Source organism: Amphiura filiformis, chromosome 11 (assembly GCF_039555335.1).
Source record: "Amphiura filiformis chromosome 11, Afil_fr2py, whole genome shotgun sequence".
NCBI classification, from domain to species: Eukaryota; Metazoa; Echinodermata; class Ophiuroidea; order Amphilepidida; family Amphiuridae; genus Amphiura; species Amphiura filiformis.
The window spans coordinates 14,565,401-14,585,454 of record NC_092638.1 but is presented as its reverse complement, the minus strand read 5'-3'; the positions used below and the strand labels follow the sequence as shown (position 1 = coordinate 14,585,454).

The 20,054-nt window shown below is 48.1% G+C and overlaps 1 protein-coding gene across 1 annotated transcript in view; it reads right to left on the bottom strand.

Moving 5' to 3' along the window:
• The window catches only part of LOC140163497 (WD repeat-containing protein 90-like), an 89,631-nt gene extending 78,079 nt beyond the window's left edge, over positions 1–11,552 (bottom strand). The window contains exons 1-4 of the mRNA XM_072186810.1: positions 11,459–11,552; positions 6,825–6,916; positions 1,630–1,768; positions 635–811 (exon numbers count right to left, since the gene is read on the bottom strand). Of these exons, the coding sequence (XP_072042911.1) occupies positions 635–811; positions 1,630–1,768; positions 6,825–6,916; positions 11,459–11,468 (418 nt within the window). The 5' untranslated portion in view covers positions 11,469–11,552. The remainder of the gene's footprint in view (positions 1–634; positions 812–1,629; positions 1,769–6,824; positions 6,917–11,458) is intronic.
• Between the last annotated feature and the right edge of the window lie 8,502 nt (positions 11,553–20,054).

Below are 20,054 nucleotides of genomic sequence, written 5' to 3'. Positions count from 1 at the left end.
CAGGTATGTCTCTCCTGGCTATTACCTCAACCCCTCACTGTTTCCCAACTTCTTTCATGCCTGTTACCTCAGCTCCTTACCATTTGTGGCTGTTTCCCAACCCCTTTCATGCCTTTTACCTCAGCTCCTTACCATTTGTGGCTGTTTCCCAACCCCCTAATATCTTTCATGCCTGTTACCTCAGCTCCTTACCATTTGTGGCTGTTTCCCAACCCCCTAATATCTTTCATGCCTGTTACCTCAGCTCCTTACCATTTGTGGCTGTTTCCCAACCCCCTAATATCTTTCATGCCTGTTACCTCCGATCCTTACCATTTGTGGCTGTTTCCCAACCCCCTAATACCTTTCATGCCTGTTACCTCACTCCCTTATCATTCATGGCTGTTACCTCAACACCCTTAACCTTTCCTGGCTGTTACCTCAGCCCCTTACTTGTACCATTCCCGCCTGTTACCTCAAACCAGGGTCTTAGGCAGGATTTGAAGGTTTGGGTGTGTAAATTCAAAAACTTGGGTGTGTAAATTTAAGATTTGTGTACTAAGTATGCCATGTGGGCAAAAACTGGGTGTGCATTTAAAAATGTGGGCGTGTAAAACACAGCTAGTTGCCTAAGCCCTTGCCTCAAACCCCTTACCTTTCCTGGCTGTTTTTGTAGTGATGCCTTCGACTGTCCCTTTGGACGGTTGACAAACAAACGGAAACTGCAACCATGTTGATGTTGACTTGAACTCTTTGAACAAGTTAGAGAAAGAGATTCTCACCACAAGACCATCCTGAGTGGCAACATCAAGATGAACCACAAAATATGCACCTGCAACAAGTATGTCAAAAACAATTTAACTCGCTCTACATGTTGTAATGAAACTCATTTGACTATGCCACTGATTGCTGACATAAGTTAAACTTGGATGTGCTTAATTGCATACCTGCCAACCCTAAAACCTCACAAATAGGGACAAATGGGAGAAAAATAGGGACATTCCTGAATTTCCTATACATTACTATAGAGGCCGTCAGCCTTTCGCCATCTTGTGGGTACAAATGATCTGTGTGTTCATGCGTCAGACACTACGCGCATGGCGCAGCTTGCCACGCAGCTGTTATCGCGCATCAACGCGGTGATTTTGCTGCTCACAAACAACAATCACAGCGTGTACCCACAAGATGGCGACATATGACGTCCACGCTGACGGCCTCCATTGTCATATATTTGCAAATATAGGGACACATGGTAAAATCGCTTTCTTTTACGCTTTTTTGTTCCAGTAAAAATAGGGACAGTTGGCAGGTATGTAATTGTTGAACTGCACTAGTCACATTTGTCCATATAGAATGTGTGACATTATCAGGAAGAATGAGTCAGATGTCTGCAATATAAATTGTTTACATCATTTTCTGGCAATTTACGAATGCTACATTATGATGTAAACCCCATTAAAATTGGACATCTGGTTTAATCCGAGTTATGAGCAATTTTTTAATAGCTGAAAACAGTATAAAACAGAAGAATTTGAACACTGTTTTTGCCAATATCTCAAAAACAATATTAGGGACATCATACTCATTCCTCTTGATCCTGTCCCATATTATTTAATTATGTAATATCTGCCAAATTGGCTGCTGATTTACCTGGAATTGGTTTGAGCAGTATGTAGAGATATCTTCCAGTGAGTCCAAGGGATTGAGATGAAGTCTTGGGTAGCTGTAGGTAGTTACTAGCTGGAATCGAACCCGTGATACGATAAACAGTGCACTTCAAGGATTTGTCCTGACAGGGAAGAACAAATAAGTAACATGTAATAACTTGGCACAGCAATTAGACCTACTGCAATTGAATTAAAAATGTCACAACTGCTTTGCTAATTTAATAATGTGCACACATGCAATAACCGGGGTATTAACTGATAATCACAATAAGGGTGAAAAATCATCTGGTCCGGTCCAAAAGTAACAAATTTCAGGTGGGTACCATATGTTTCCTGTAGGCCCCCTACTGTCCCTTTGCCCTTGAATTAAAACATGCACACATGCAAAGGAGTTGAAAGAACAACATTAAACATAAAAAAGTAAAAGAGAAATTTATGTGACACGTAATATTCTGACATATTCAAGTCCCCCCTGCCCCCTAGGCAGCCCTCGAATTAACCCATGGCACCCATGGCATTTTGCCGTGGGTGCCCACTGCCCATCCCCACTGCCGTAATCTCTCTCTGTGTCAGGTGGCGCTGTGTAGCGCTGCTGTGGTCTTCACAAGAGTACGCCATCTCACTCGATCTGATGCCAAGTGTGTTGCACCTTGCATTCCTTGGTTAGAAACCAGCTTCACGCCATTAGTCCAAGATGTTGGTGGACGCCCTCTTCCTCGCTTGCCTTCCATAGCCCCTTGCAAAATCTGTTTTTTTTTTTTTCCATGTTTCCTGACAATATGGCCAAAGTACTTCTGCTTTCTCTCCATTATGCCGCTTCTAATGGTTAGACTTGTACCAATCTTGTCGAGGATCCAGGAATTTGTTCTCCTGTATTTCCATGTCACTCGTGAGAAGCCTCCTGTAACACCACATCTCAAAAGCATCTACTCTTTTCCTATCATTCTTGGTCATAGCCCAAGACTCGCGATCCATAAGTGGCAATGGAAAACACAGTTGCACGGCGTAGGCGTACCTTGAGGTCAATGGATAGGCCTCTGCTTTTCCATATGCTTGACATGCCCTGCACAGTTGTCCTTGCAATAGCCAGTCTTCTCTTAATTTCAGTTGTGCTGTCACCACTGTTGTTAATCATTGAACCCAGATATTCAAATTGCTTCACCTCCTCAATCTGCTGTCCATCTATCACTTAACTCATCACTTTTCCGCTTCTCTGTCTACAACCATTATTTTTGTCTTCTTTGTGTTCAGGAGAAGGTGTTTTTCTTCGCTGGCCTCTTTGATGCGCTTCAAAAGATCAATCAGCTCTACTCTGCTGCTACAAATAAGAGTGGTATCATCGGCATACCTCAGGTTAGTAATTCTTGTACCGCCAAACTTCACTCCACCTTCAAACCCCTCCAAAGCTGTTCTCATTATGTCTTCAGAGTAGATGTTATAGGTTTGGTGATAGCACACAGCCCTGTCGTAAGCCTCTTCCAATCTTGAACCAATCTGTGTCCCCACTACTTGTTCTGACTGCCGATTCTTGGTCTTCATATAAGCAGCTGATCAGATCCACAAGATGACTTGGGAAACCCATCTTTTCATAGTTTCCCACATCTGAGGGTGGCTAACACAGTCAAAAGCTTTACTGTAATCTATGAAGCACATGTAAAGAGGAAGTCTATGCTCTCTGCATTTCTCAATCACATTCCTGATATTGACAATTTGGTCCCTAGTACCCCTTCCTTCACGAAATCCTGCCTGCTCATCAGATATTTCTTGCTCCATTTTGTTCTTCATTCTGCTGATGATGATCTTCAGAAGCACTTTACTTGCATGACAAATCAGGCTGATGGTCCGGTGATTGGCACACTCTTTCAAATTTCCCTTCTTTGGCAGTGGAATAAATACTGCCCTGCACCAGTCTCTCGGCCATTTCTTCTTTTTCCAGATGATACCACATAGACGCCACATTAGGTCTATCCCTTCTTTCCCAGTTGCCTTCCACAACTCAGAAGCTACATTATCAATGCCAGGTGATTTAGCATTTTTCATTTGTTCCATGGCAAGCTCAACTTCAGATCTCAATGGTGGAGGTTCTTCCTCACTCGCTTCCCACTGTACATACACCTTGTCATCTTGTGCCTCAAACAGCTGGGAACTATACTGAACCCATCGCCTTTTGATGTCTACACTTTCGGTAAGAGTGTTACCTTTCTCATCATTTATAACATCCATCCTGGGGGTCCACTTCTTAGTAAGTTCTTTGGCAATACCAAAAGCTATTTTTGAGTCACCCTTACATCTTTCCATTTCTACACACTTCCTTACGATGTAGTTTCTTTTGTCCTCCTTAACACTTTTGGAGACCTCTTTGTTTAAGCGTGCCCATTCTTCCTTTCCTCCATCTGCCTTTGCTCTCTTCCTGTCATCAGCTAGGTTTAAGGTCTGCTGAGAGATCCACGGCTGTTTCCGTTTCATCTTTCTAGGGATGTACTTCTTTTCATTAACTTTCAGTAACTCATCAAACCTGTTCTTCACATCTACTGAATATTGAGTGGGAATGTTGTCAACATCATACCTGGTAGGTGGTGCATTGTCTCTCTTAGCTTTCAGTTTTAGTTTCACTTTGGCTACAAGTAGCTGATGGTCACTACCACAGTCAGCGCCTGGTCATGTCCTGATATTTTGGAGTGATGTTCTCCACCTCTTCCTGACCATGATGTAATCGATCTGGTTTCTTGTTCTATCTCCTGGGCTCATCCAAGTCCACAGTCTCCGTGGATGATGCTGAAATAAAGTGTTCCCAATGACTAGGTTATTAGCTTCACAAAATTCCTCCAGTCTGTCTCCACGCTCATTTCTGATCCCAAGTCCATATTGGCCTATACACCCAGTTTTCTCCTTCATTTTGCCAATCTTAGCATTCCAATCCCCCAGTACGATGAGTAAGTCTCTTCTAGGTATACTATCCATAACTCCTTGTACCATCTCATAGAAGTCGGTCATCTCGCTCTCTGATGCATCTGATGTTGGTGCATACACTTGTATGATAGATATATTTAAAGGATGTCCTTGCAGTCTTACAGTCATCACTCTTTCATTTATTGGATTATATCCCAAAACACACTTGGCTGTGGCTCTTTCTATTATGAAACCCACACCTCCTCGCTTCCTTCCAGTATCTTTTTCCAGAATAGATGAACATACTTCCATCATCTGTAGTGAACCTCCCTTGCCCAAGCCACCACAACTCTGTTACTCCTAGGATCTTAATATTGTTTGCAACCATCTCCTTCTCCACAACTTCAATCTTTCCTCCTGACATACTGCGTACATTCCATGTAGCAATATTTATCGGCTTCCTTAAAGGGGTGCTGTTCCTTTCCTTCCTGGGACCGTCAAGAACAGGACTTCCTGTAGCAGGCTTTAATCCTGATCTGTCCTCACCACCAGGTGTACTCTGAGCAGCATCTCTCTCTTCCCCAGTAGCCATTGACGATCTTCCGCCTGCGGGTCGCACCTTCCGATACCCTCGCTTTCTTTTGACTTTGTGCTCTCATGCTTACATTCAAGGCCAAATAGTACGGTGGGTGGCCAGGTCCTTCCGTACCAACAGTAGAGGGCCATTCCTGAGTTCTTACAGTACTAGCCTCCTCTTGACACAAACCATCTCCCTGGATGCCAGATGTGAGCTTTGTGTAATTGTGTTTTGTCGCTGACCATACGGTTGATTCCTCCGGCGCAACACATATACATCAATGCTGTTGACCATTGACGACTATTTAAACCATAGCTAGTATTCGCTATTTACCCATAGCTGGGTTACAGAAGGTTCACCCTACATAAGTGTCCCTTCCTTCTGCCTACTCATACCACACTGGCGAGATAACATGGTAGAGGCTGGATGAGCTCCGAGTTGGAAGAGAGGAGTTCTTGAAGTCAGCTCTTGCTGTTATACTGACAGGGGGTCTCAGCGCCCCCTGAGAATCCACATCCTACACAAAACACTATGATTGGGACAGCAAGAAAGAAAGATGAAGAGAAAAAGTAAAAGTCACAACACAAGCTGGCACCCACACTAGCTTTTACCCGACAAAAGGAAATGGATGATGTTGTCCGTCTGTGGACAACCTTTTAGTCCACAGTCCGGATTTAATTTGCGCCGTCACCTTCACACTGGGGATCTGTGTCCTGTACCGCCAGTGTGATATGGGTTATGTGCCCATCAGTACTGGAATTCAGCGCCTTTACCCTAGTATGTGGAATAAGAACTCCCATCCTCTACGAAACTTAGAACGAAAGCTCCAATCCAAAAACAACACCAGACAAAAAAACAAACTACCAAGCCAACTAAATTGGCTCACCTTTCCTAACCAGCTGTGTTGCGAAAGGAAGTTTTAAGGTAGAGAAGGTAGAAAACAGGTTGAAAGATGAAACAAAAATAGAGTAGTGTAGGTAGGAGCATCCAAAATGGGACAAGATGTAAGTACCCAATTGGAGAAAATCCAGCATAGATGGAAAGAGTTGGCACAAGTGCCAAAATGCTGGCAAAAGGTAGTTTTAAGCTCCTCGACACTGGGATAAGGTGTCTCTCTTTATACTGCCGTAATGCCCTCAAAATATGTCCTTTACCCAAGGCCTGCAGTCACTTGCCGTGCCCTCTAATGAAGTTGCCATCGGTGCCTCCAGCCCTGCCCCTTCATTATAAAATCTATCTATATGTTTGTGTGTGTTTTCTTCACTTTTGAGAAATTGCCTTGGTGCCCTTCTCAAATTTTCAATAGTTGCCATGATGCCCTCTTGAAATATTACAAACTGCTGTGCTGCCTTGCCTTTTCAGTGAAAATCCAAGGCAATTTTCAACTTGCCCTAAAAAAGTTGCTGTGCCCCTTCAGATCCTTAATTCGAGGGCTGCCCCTAGGATAACTCACGCTATGCCACTGTATCAATCTTACCATGATAGTGACTACATGTATCTCCTTCCTTGGTAGACTTCTTCCATTCTGACATATTCAAGTGCCCCCCCCCCTGCCCCTTAGGGTGACTCATGTTATGCCACTGCATCAATCTTACCATATAGTGATTACATCTCCTTCCTTGGTAGACTTCTTCCATTCTGACACATTCACATTCCAGTGCCCCCCCCTGCCCCTTAGGGTGACTCACGCTATGCCACTGCATCAATCTTACCATGATAGTGACTACATCTCCTTCCTTGGTAGACTTCTTCCATTCTGACACATTCAAGTGCTTGAAAAGGTTCACATAAGGGTGTTGCCAAACTGCAAATAAAAATGATCAACTGAAATACATGTAACCATGGACGAAAGAGATAACAGGCTGCATACAAGCAGTTAAAGTCCCCATGCATTGTATGCTGTGAATTCTTGCATTTTATAATTATATTCATGAGGGCCGATTGTTTCATCGTGCCATGTCTTACAATCCCGCCAGTGTTGCGTGCCTTCACGTATACACGACAGAGCATTGTGCGTCTTTGCGATGGACCGTATAAAAATCCAGTACATGTAAGTGCATAGCAGTCTCGCCTGTCGCATTTCATGGAACAATCGACCCTCATTATTGGGTGATGCCGAGACTTCGACTGATTGTACGCTTTTTACTTTTAAATTTACTAGGCACCAAAGTGTATCAACTTCTCATTGGATTTGCACAGAGCTCCTCCTCTACCGGCACCAAGGCAGTAGCCAGAGGGGTGTCCAGGTGTCATTTGGACGCCCTGTTTTCAATTTGGACACCCTAAAATTCTGATTTTTATAATGGAGTGAATAGGAAGTGGACACCCTGATTTTGTAGAATAAGGTATTTTTGACCATTTTGGACACCCTAAAGACAACCCTATGGCTAATGCCTTGAACGGCACCACCCCTGACTAAGGAACTTAATTAAGCTGTTGTAATTAAATACATTTGTTCAATAATTGTGTTTGTTATTAATTCATTAGAATTTAAAATAATAATATCTCCTCAAAATAAGACCAAAACCATTACAGGTAGTACATGATGGGTTTTAGTAAAAATATAGGAATAAGAAGACAAAATGATTGAGCAAAATGTGACAGCACCACCTTTTTTGGGTGCTCAGTGCTCACCTCAAAAAACAAGACCATGTATTAAAAAAAAAAATTTTTTGACCATTTTGACCATGATGTAAACACAAAATGGACCACCTCATGACATGCGACCGAGTATTTCTGCGCACATATGAAGGGAATCCACTGCCGGACTTTTGCCGCATGTGCACAGAAACTCCCCTCCGTATATAGCGATGGGCAATGGTGTAGTATCTCTGCGCACGGTTGCAGGGAATCCATTGTCGGACTTTACACGTTATAATCCTTTCTTGAATTATTATGAATTAACTTGGCCTACCCTAGATTTTCAGTGCACATGTGCAGAAAATCCGACACTCACAGTGGATTCCCTGCAACCGTGCGCACTGCACAGAAATACTCCACCAGAGTATAGCATTCATGTAGGGGCCTATGGTCAGTGATACGATGACCGAATCGGAGGGTTATTTCAGCGCACATGTACATGCACAGCTCAGATAATCCGACAGTCTACCAAGCACATTTATTCTACTGTGAAGCTCTGCTTAGCCTTAGGGGTCGCAAAAGATCCACTGGTCGATAGCTTGTATGAATTCATGATCAAAATTATTATAAATTTCGGTACCACCACCCTTACTCGAGAAACACTAGCATTAGTAGCAACGAATTTGCTCACGGATCAAAGATTTGCATTAGAGAATATGCTCGAACAACACCACCGGCCACCCCCACATTACACAATGGCAATGATACATGATCAAGGGTGAAAATAAGAGAGCTTGAACCACGGGCCACTTTGGCAAAAAATAGTGGCCCCTGGTTCACCAAGATTTGGAAGAACCAGGGGCCTTTTCCAATTACCAAGGGGGCCAATAAAAATAAAGATGTGCTGGATGAGTTAAAGTTAATTCTTTAATATTACTTCCGTGGTCCGAGCTGTGCGCCAAGCGTAGACGAGCGTACACACAGAAGAAATAAACAATCACGCTGATTGGCTGATCAACTGACTTGACAACAAGCCGGTTGACCCATTGGTCGAGGTCGTCGGCGCGGCGCGTACATGTACATGTAGTAGGCAACCTTGACACTTATACGCGATCGCAATTCACTAGCGCATACCCGGACCACGGAAGTAATAAAAAAATAACTTTAATTTAAGCACTATTAATCTATTTGCTTGTAATTTGACATTTTTGGTTCACTATCCAGGGGGCCAGTTTTGTGAGAAAAGTGTCCCCTGGACTGGTCAACTAAAATTGAGATGGAACCAGGGGCCATTTCAGAGTTTCTGGGGCCAAACGTAGTTCACCTCGTAAACTTGTATGGCTCAAAATTCGGACCGCTCGCCATTAAGTTTACTGCTTTCTGTGTTTTGAAATTTGTTGACGTCTTCATGATCCCCGATTTCCGGTCGATTATTTTAGCTGTGTCATGTCACGTGCATGACGCTAGTGGGTACCAGCCAAACTTCAGAAAAAAAAAATCACGATCGCCGATAACGATGTGATATGGGACTTACATAGGATTACACAGAGATATTTCTTGCTAAAATTTGACCATTTCTAGGTAGTTTGGCCCTACTTTGTCTGCGGTATATGGAAAAGGACAGTCTTAAGTAAGTAAATGTGCAACGCTTTTGATGTTTTGATGTTTTGGGAGACTGGGAGGGATCAGAACAAAAAAATGATGGAGCCTATTCTTGACTGTGTAATATTCCTTCACCACATTGCCGTACGGGGACAGTCTTATACGATGGACAGATAGTATCAGTTTGTGAATGAGAACATCGTATAAGTTCCTTGTACTAGGCCAAACGGCTCCCGTCTCCCACTTAATTTCACCCCTGTACATGTCATGATACATTTATATACATGATACATGTCACTAGTCAGTTGGTGTGATATGCACATTGTGCACCTTAATTACCGACTTAACCAAAAGAAGAAGAAGTCATACTCATGAGACATGTATTGTCATGATTCAATCAGTCCAACAAAAAAATGCCATTAAACTTCACAACATTTAACATGCACAAACTGAGACTCAATGAATTGTTATAATAGTTAATACGTTTGAAAATTGGCGACGATTGAGTGACTGAAGTAGTTAAAGTTCCACGCTCTATCTCTATCAAGCATCGTGTCCAGAGGGTCGTAGTCTAGAGGGTCGTAGTCGGTGGTGAACACTCGACATGGACCAACGTTGCTTCGGGCGTCCCTCAGGGCACGGTGCTTGGACCGCTACTGTTCCTTGTATACATAAATGATCTCCCTGACAACATAGATTCCACAGTCCGTCTCTTTGCAGACGACTGTGTGTTATATCGTGAAATACAAAATCAGTTTGATGCAGATGAACACACTCATAAAATGGGAAAAGGACTGGCAAATGCATTTCAATCCAGATAAGTGTTTTATAATGAGACTCACACATAAAAGATCTGTGTTCCATTTTGACTACACACTGGGTAATTCTATCTTGCAGACAACAAATAGCCACCCATATCTCAAGGCGTAACAATCACTGATAAACTCACTTGGAATAAACACATCGATAACATAACAGCATCCGCAAACCGCACCTTGGGCTTTATACGTAGAAACCTATATTCATGTCCCCAACATGTGAAAGAGTCGGCCTATAAGACACTGGTCCGACCTTTGGTGGAATATTCATCCTCTACATGGGATCCGTATACACAAGTGCTTAAGGGGGTACTACACCCCTGCCCAATTTTGTGCCCATTTTTGCATTTTTCTCAAAATCAAAAATTACATCGCATTGCGGACAAGTAAGCTATGTATATTATAGGGTCAAGGATTACAACTACTGGACTGGAAATTTTATTTCAGTACAGACAACAGTTGTGGAGTTACAGTCAAAAATGAGGGAAAAACAATATTTGATCAATAAATCAATAACTACTTGCTTTGAGTTGCTGAATTTTCAGTACAGTAGTTGTAGTCCTTGCCCCTATAATATACATATCTTACTTGTCACCAATGTGCTATAATTTTGAGAAAAATGCAAAATAGGCACAAAATTGGACAGGGTGTAGTACCCCTTAACAACAAGCTTGAAATGGTTCAAAGGAGAGCGGCCCGCTTTGTAAGTGGGGATTACAAGTCAAAATCACAGGGTTGCATGACTGAGCTACTTCGACAGCTAGATTGGGAGTCGCTACAGTCCAGAAGGAAGTGTAGAAGACTGACCATACTTCAAAAAGCCATCACTGGTCACCTATCCCTACCTGTCGGAAAACTCCTTCAGCCCGCCCCCACGTGCGCCACGGCATACTAACTCACAAGCCTTCGCAACACTAGCAGCCACGAAAGACTGCTACAAGAACTCTTACCTACCCAGAACAATCAGAGACTGGAATTCTATTCCAGACTCAATAGCTAAGCTACAAGAACCAAACACCTTCAAAGCAGCCATAGCAAGCCACATCTACAAGCAAGACTATAAGCATAACATCAAGCGCACACCTTTCCTGACCGTGTGATTCCCGCAGGGAACGTTGGCCAGTATCCAGTCAAAGTCAAAGTCAAAGTATCAACACAGTTGAATGATCATTCAATGACATGTCAGATCTACGTTGGAAAAGGTTTCCGAATTTTGATCCCGTGATTCTCGAAACCTCAAGAGCTAGCTCGCAAATCTAGCAACCGACCCAAGTTCGCCGCGCCACAAGGTCAAGAAACAGTAAGTCTTACATAACAATAATATTTAGCTATTTAACAAATCTTACGTTTTGACATGGCTTTATAATTCTCCTACAATTCGATTTTATTTCCAAATAATGCGATTTCGATATTTGCACCGCCGCCATTTATTTTGAAAACAAACGTTGCCAGCCCAATTACAAGTGCTCGGTTGCTCCATAGATGAACTCCTGGATGGGGCAGCTTTAATTAGCATGAGGCCGCATTGATATGTAAATAGCGTATTGTTATTTAAATTTGCGCCCAGACGTATTGAGGGCGACAGTCATGTTATCCAGACGGAGAATGGCTGCATATGCCGGGCATGTCAATTTGCTGAGTGAAGGCTGATAATCACCTTTCTGTATAGGTAATAAGCTAGTATATTTCGTGTACCAGTTGGTTATAACAAAAAATTAGTATCATATTAAATATATTAAATGTATACACTTTGAAATTTACATGAATTTGAAGAGCAGAGCTTCGAAATGTAGCTAAGTCAGGTGATGTGAAATTCTGCTGCGTGACCCCCTCTGCGTGGTAGAATTATATTCATAAAACATTGAATTTAACAGATATCATTGGTAGCCAACCACGATTTATCAGCATTTAAAATATATGTTAATTAACAAAGATAAATAATAAAGAGTACAAATGGCAATTAACTAGTAAACAAGCCTGAAATCTTAAAATGTTGCCATGTGATTTCCCGAACACATGATAGGGGGCCCTATGTTAACAGGTGACCACTATTCAGATTTACCGTAAATATTTGGAGTATGCTTGCACATCATGCACATACACTGTGCTTTTCTTTACTTCCGTATAAAATCAATAATTCATGCTGGGAGCCAAGTAACATTGTCTGCTCAGAGCAGATTGGTATTTTATTTTACTTGAGAGCATAATAGAAATACATAAAGACGAATAAGGCGCCATGATGGAAGGTCAGGTCGGGTATCAAAGGTTATTATAACTTAAATACTACTTGTATTTCCCACCTTGCCTCTGTCACATATTTCCTTCATATTATTGACAGCAAGTCCTAATTTTGACTTTGCTATTGCAAAATGTCATTTCATATCAAATTAGTAGACTTTCTTTGAAAAAACATATCACTGGTGCCTGATGGGAATACCCGTCCGCCATTTCATTAAACTGGATCGTTTTCGCCTGTGTATTGGGGGCGCGCTATACTCCCATTGAACAGGCAAAGTTCGCAAAACTAACAACGTTGTTATTTGCCAAACTCAATTAACATGATCCAAGGGTCGAACATGAATTATTCATAACGAGCTGTAACGGATCGATAACTGGCCTCACTTTCTAGCTAGTAAACCAGCTGAATTTTTCATAGATTTTGCGTTGCTAATAGAACAACCGTGAATTTAGTGTCACCCCCTTGGTTGCTCTCCTGTTATACACTGCGCACCCTCTACTTACCTCCCACGACCTGATCTATGCACAAAACGAAGTTTGGGACCACAAGAAACCCCTGTACCACAGAAAAGGTTTTGGCACCCCGGAAGAACGGGGATGACAACGCCCAGGTGTTGGTGTCGCCCAACACTAACGAGATATCGCCCTCACCAATTCGTTTCTTGCGACCAACAAGGACGTGTTTCGAAAAGGCTCCAATTTCTGTTGAGAAATTTCGTAAGCAGCGTGAGGCTCATCCCGAGTAACGGTTACGCAAGTATCAGTAATCACTTCGGTGATATTTTCTGTAACTTTAGCAAGATTTTTTTTCCATTTGTGATGTTTTTTTTTGCTAGTTTCTCGTAGTCTCTGTGGCCGAAGTGAGACCGCCCAAGTAAAATATTCATAGGTTTTCACTCGGCTCCCCTGGTAATTCCACTGGGAGGTCGCCGGGATTTTTTCTTGGCGATCTCCCTTCTGTCCCGGCTACTTTGGCTTTCGTAGTCGGTGTTTTGATTCATTTTTCCCTCGCACATGTGGTAAGCTTAAAATTCGCGGTTTTTCGCTTAATAGTGCGGGGGCCTATGTCAAAACTGTTCCCATGCGCACCTCTCAGTAGTAGGGGATCTCGTGTTCACTTTTTTGGATCCCGTGCGCTTTTTCATGTTTTGGGTTCTCTGGCGGTAGAGGAGGGGTTCTCCCTTGGGGAGTCTGTGGCCCTTACAGGTTGCCACTCTTCCTTATCCCCTCCTCTTACGCCGGGGGTCCCTCCCTCCAGTCCCTTCGGAGACGAGAGGGAGTTTACATGTTTTTCTTACCCTTTCTCCATTACAGGTAGTTATCAAAATGTCTAAAGAGAGTATTCCCTCCAAGGCGTTGGGGACCAGAAGCAAACCTCGGCAGTGTGTTGCGTGCAAGGCATTCCTTGGGAAAGACGATGCGCATGAGGCATGCCTGCTTTGTAGGTCGTGCTCACCGGACCGACCGTGCACCGTTGGCCGTGACTGGTCCAAGGAGGCCTGGGCTAGGTCCCTGGCCCATAAGGTGAAACTACAGAAGTCTCACCAACGTAAGGTGGAGGGGCTTAGGGACAGGAACCGCAAACGCCGTTCTTCTTCGCAGGAGTCGTCTGGCCCTGCGAAGAAAGTGTCCCTAGCCCCCGCCAGCCAGGGAGTTTGTCCACCGTCCCCTGGGTCCTCAAGCTCCAGGAGACCAGGTATGAGAGAGTCAATCTCTCTATCTGTCCCTCGGTCGGGCAGTCCCTGCCTTTTGGCTCCGCCCGCCCTTATGTTAGGAGGCTCGTACCCTCACGGCGGCTCCCTGAGCGCTACGGCGTCCGGGTCGAGTGCCGTAGGTGGGTATGCGGCCCCGGCATCCCCTGAGCAATGGGCTGGCTCGCGCCCGAGCGGCCACTCCTCGACGGCACCAGTTGCGGTCGGGTTGAGTGCCCCGGGCGTAGGCGCTGCTCAGGCGTCCTCCCCGTGTGCGGTCGACCTCAATGGTTCCACGGCTCGACCGTCGGAAGGCCTCCGTCCGTCCAGGACGGTAGAGCGACCCCGGCGGCAGCCATGGTCCACCGGTCAACCGCTCGGATCCCTTACGCTCGGCCCCTGGCCAGAGCGTGTTTCGGATCCTCCTCTGCCCTAGCTGCTCCCTCGATGGTTGAGCATCCGAGATCCCAGAGCAGTCAATGCTCGGCATCTCAGGCTGAGGCACTGTCAACACTCATCTCATCACTTTCGGACCCGTCGGCGTTAGACCGCATGAACCAACTCATTGTTCCTCGCCGTGGGGATCTTCTGTCCGTTCCGCCACGCCAGCAGGTTCAGATGGGGGTGATCAACAACCTCCATCTGACTGTTTGGCGTATTTCCGCCAGTCCTACTCAAAGATCCCGGTCAGGTGCCCTCGGCGGTAACCCGACCAGTGGGTCCAGGTTTGCCTTCAACGGGTCCGGATCCGCAGTCCGATGCGATTAGCATAGAGGCTAGCTATGATGAGCTTTCAGATGGCTCTCAGAGTCAGACGGAGGTAGAGTCTTTTCGGGATTTTTCGACTCCCCCCAGGGCTGACAGAGAGGGCTCTGATATCCCCGTTGGGGTTCATCGCGACCCCGTCAGTCATTCAGCGCCCTTCTCGGTCTCCCTCGGAGCTTCCCAACAACCCTCTTCGGTCGGTATATCCTTGCAGAGTCAAGCACTTTGGCCAGACACGTTCACCGTGGCCGACCAACAGGGTCGGTCCTACTCTCTCTCGCGTTTGGTCCCAGGCCCCTCGTCGTTTCCTCCGCCAGTGAGTATGACCCAGTCCTTCCTTCCGTCAGGCTCACAGGCTCAGATTCCACACCTTCCCCCGAGCTTAGCTGGCTCGACGTTCGCTGCAGAAACTCAAGGTTTCTCCTTACATTCGACCGCAGAGCGGTCGGGCCGCCTCGGTCCAGAGCGTGGCCCCAATCAGGAGCGATCTCGGTGGGGAGGGGTTCCTCAGTCCGACCCGGCTCCACCTGGACGGTACCAGTGGAGTTATGATCAGTGTCGAGGCTGGGGGGACCCTTATTCATTCCCAGCACCGACTCAAGGCTCCGAGGAGGACCAGTTGCGGGAGAGGCTCCTTACTCCTAAGGTCTCGGCTCCCTTTTTCGCAGCCGTCCTATCGGACGCTAAGATGCGACTGGAGTTCGAGACGCCTCCGCAACTGGCTTCCGACTTAGGATATGCGGCAAAGCCAGCTAAGCCCCCCAAGTCAATGCCCTTCATCCCCTTATCACGTGACATCAAGGCACTCACCACGGCCGTACAGGATAAGGGTGAAGTAGACCGCCGCCCGTGGCTGGCACGGGCGTTCCCCCACGTTACAGAGGATGTGGCGTTCTTAGAAACCCCCTCTGTCCGGAGGCGGCCTATCGCCAGATGGAGCGGGATAAGGGGACCAAGTGTCGCCCGGAGAGCTCCCTCCCCTCATGAGTTGAGGGAGCCCCCAGGCAGACTGGACCAAAGGCGCCCCACAAGGTGCCTCCCTGGGATAAAGCCCGGGATGAGGAGCTACGGTCCCTGGAGTCTCTCGCCAGAGACGGGCTCCGCATTTCCAATGTCCAACAGCTCGTCAGCGCTCATCTAGCACGGAGCTTGCTGGACAAGGAAAGGTCCTTGTCTCCTGAGGCGACACTGAGGGCGGTCCATGTGCTGGCTGACCTCAATCATCTTTCGGCAGAGCATTTCGCTCGGATTTCAACTCGGTCTGTCCTGGCCCGCCGAGCCTTGGTCGCCCAGGCGCTCAACTTCTCGGATAAAAGAGAGTTGAGGTCTGCTCCGTTTGGTACTGATCTATTCGGCGGGGCCTTTCCCAGGCTGGCCGAAGATGAACGTACCAGACGGAAGGCGGCTAAGGAGGCCAGCCAACCAAAGGCATCGGCCACATCAGCGCCCAAGCGGTTTCGGTCCAAAGGTCAGACAGCCAACCCGACCTATATCCAGGTGCCCCAGCAGCAGCAGCTGGTTGCTCAGCAATTTCAGCAGCAGCAGCAGCAGTATCCTTCCCTCTTGCAACCGTTATTTCCGCCAGCCACCCATGCCCCCTCTGGCCCCGTGCGAGGTGCAAGAGGCGGCAGGCGGAATCACAACCGCAATCGCAGTCGCAAGGGAGGGCGAGGCAAGAGTGACGGTGCCGGTCGTAACGACCCGTCCGCCTATGGCGGACGCGGTCGGGGACGCCGGTTCTGACTCCCTTCCGGGACCCGACCGCCCGCTCCCAGTGGGTGGTCGTCTCCTGGCATTTGCCAGGGCTTGGCGGGGGTGACCTCAGACCGATGGGTCCTAGAGACAGTGTCTCTAGGCTACCAGGTCGAGTTCACCTCCCGTCCTCCCCGGTTCCGGGGGGGTCGAGTCACCCCGTCACCGCTGGATCCCTTACAGAGGGAGGCCTTGGTGGGGAGATCGAAGCTCTCCCAACAAAGAGAGCCATCAGACCTCTCCCCAGGGCCTTCCGTACAGGCCATTACTCCACGTTCTTCCTTACCACAAAGAAATCCGGGGAGTGGCGCCCAATCCTCAACTTGAAGCCCCTGAATGCCTACATCAAGGCCCCACGTTTCCGGATGGAGACGCTGCGGGCGGTGTTATCTGTCCTTCAGCCAGGCTGGTGGGGAGTCACCCTAGATCTGAAAGATGCATACCTCCACGTACCAATCTGCGATTCAGACCAGAAATGGCTTCGCTTCGTGTTCGACGGTACCGCCTTTCAGTTCCGGGTCCTCCCGTTTGGCCTCTCCACGGCCCCCGGACATTCACTCGACTGGTCAAGTCGGTGGCAGAGTTTCTCCGGAGGAAGGGGATCACGATCTTCGTCTACCTAGACGACTGGTTGGTGGTAGCCCCCTCTCCCCAGTGTCTGCGCCAGGATGTCCAGGGGTGTGCAGGCTGGTCGAGTCCCTGGGGTTTATCATAAACCACCAGAAGTCTTTTCTCTCCCCATCTCAGTCGCCTCAGTTCCTAGGGGCGACTATAGACTTCGCCAGGGGCCGGGTTTCTCCTATAGACTCGAGGATCGCCGACGTTCGGCTCTGCGCTCTGCAGATCAGGCAGGCAGCATCGGTCCAGGCTCGGTCGTGGCTTCGCCTTCTAGGGCTGATGGCCAGCCTCATAGATCTGGTTCCAGGCTGCCGGCTACGCACGAGGAAGATACAGTTGTACTTCCTCGGACGGTATCGAGCGTGGCGCCATCCTTTGAGCCTCAGGATTCCGGTCCTCGGCATCTCCTCCCCTGCCTCTCCTGGTGGATAGGTCAGCCGAGTGTTCAGATAGGCGTTCCATTCCCGAAACCCCGTCCTTCCCACGTCCTTACCACGGATGCATCCAAGTCAGGGTGGGGAGCCCACTTTCAGGGCGTCAGGCTCTCCGGGCGTTGGTCGAGGACTCAAGCTCGGAGACACATCAATCTCCTCGAGCTGTGGGCCATTTTCCTCGCCCTCCGCCAGTTGGGTCTACGGCTTCACGGCCTGTTCATCCTGGTCAGATGCGACAGCATGACAGTTGTGTCCTACATCAACAGGGAGGGGGGCACCAGAAGTCCCAGCCTTTGCACCTCCTCCTGTGGTGTCAACGGAGGGATATTTCCCTCCGTGCGGAGCATCTGGCCGGGGTAGACAACACCCTGGCCGATTCATTGTCCCGAGGGGGGCTTCAGTCATCCACGCGCCTGGCCCAGAGGGGAGCGTCAGTAGAGTGGCATCTCCATCCAGCAGTCTGCCGTTCCATCTTCCAGAGGTTAGATCGCCCGCATGTCGACCTGTTCGCGTCTCATCGGAACCACCAACTTCCGACCTACTTCTCCTGGGGCCAAGACCCCCAGGCGATAGGCAGAGACGCCATGCGGGAGAGCTGGGAGGGCGTATTCGGTTACGCCTTCCCTCCCATTGCTCTGATCCCTCGGGTGCTGGAGAAGGTAGCCCGCTCTCCAGGCTGTATTCTCCTTCTAGTCGCTCCTCTCTGGCCCGAGCAGTGGTGGTGCCCCCGCCGCCGGGACCCCTAGTGGGGGGGCCAGTCAGCCTTCCTCGCCGTGGGGATCTTCTGTCCGTTCCGCCACGCCAGCAGGTTCAGATGGGGGTGATCAACAACCTCCATCTGACTGTTTGGCGTATTTCCGCCAGTCCTCCCAGGCGGCGGGCCTTTCTGAGTCGGCTGCCGCGCTCGCTGCAAAGGCAAGGCGACAGTCGACTCGACAGACTTACGATTCGCGACTTCGCCGGTTCTACAGGTGGTGTGCCGGTCGAGAAATCGACCCCCATTTTGCCCCTGTAGGCGAAGTCGCGGACTTCCTTACAGAAGTTTTCCACGGCGGATGTATGCCTCGGACCGCCCAAGCGTACAGGACGGCCATAGCAGCGGTCCATCATGGCTTTGGGGGAGGCATGACTGTCTCCTCTAGTCCAGCCCTCTCCGCCCTCATTAAGGGCATGTTCTCGGAGAGGCCCCCAGTCCGTTCCCTGGTTCCGGAGTGGGACCTCCCGTTGGTGTTGCGATATCTAGCCGAATCCTTCGAGCCCATGGAGGATCTCTCGCTGCAGGACCTGACACTAAAGACAGTGTTCTTAGTGGCAGTGGCCTGCGGTCGGCGTTGTTCTGATATTCATGCTCTGTCGATCGACGAGCACCATCTACGCTTTACCAACGGGGGTGTCTCCATCCTGCCTAGGACCGGTTTCTTGGCCAAGAACCAGACCATGGCATTTACTCCTTCCCCGGTGTTCCTCCCTGATCTGGTCCTGGTCGCGGGACAGGCGGAGAAACCGTCATGCCCCGTTAGGGCCCTTAGATCGTACTTAAAGCGAACCGAGAAGATCAGGGGGGACATCAGGCAGCTTTTCATTACATCGGCCAGGCCATTTAGGCCGGCCGCTAGGAGCACTATCAGCCACTGGGTTGCCTCCGTCATCCGTTGCGCCCACCAAAAACATCACGAACGGATGACGGGTCCTCAGACACAGTCACAGTCACAGGTCAGGTGTCACGACATTCGGTCCCAAGCAGCCTCTTGGGCTTTCCACTCTGGGTGTCCCTGAGGGAGGTGCTCGACGCAGCAGGCTGGAAGAGCCCCACCACCTTCCAGTCGACCTACCTCAAGGACGTCCTCGCAAGTCGTTCAGCTGTAGGTACTTCAGCACTGCTTGCAGGCCGCCAGGGATCGGATCGAGGACGTTAGGTGAGTCTTAGGTTGGGTGGTTTTTTGTTGTGGTTGAGCGGAGTTTGCACTGTGTGCCCTCCTTACCTCTCACGACTTTCTTCCACCTCCTTGCTCTCAGTGGTATTCTGTGCATAGATCAGGTCGTGGGAGGTAAGTAGAGGGTGCGCAGTGTATTCCCCTCTCAGAAGTGAGAGGGACATACACAAGCGCACGATACTTACCTCCCACGACCTGAGCCCTTCCCGCGTTTTATGCGTTCCACCCCTCAAGAAAGTCATACGTTCTCACACGTAGAGGGTCGCAAGAAACGTGTGTTGGTGAGGGCGATATCTCGTTAGTGTTGGGCGACACCAACACCTGGGCGTTGTCATCCCCGTTCTTCCGGGGGTGCCAAAACCTTTTTCTGTGGTACAGGGGGTTTCTTGTGGTCCCAAACTTCGTTTTGTGCATAGATCAGGTCGTGGGAGGTAAGTATCGTGCGCTTGTGTATGTCCCTCTCACTTCTGAGAGGGGACTCTAATTGCCTAAAAACAGATTCTGGACTCG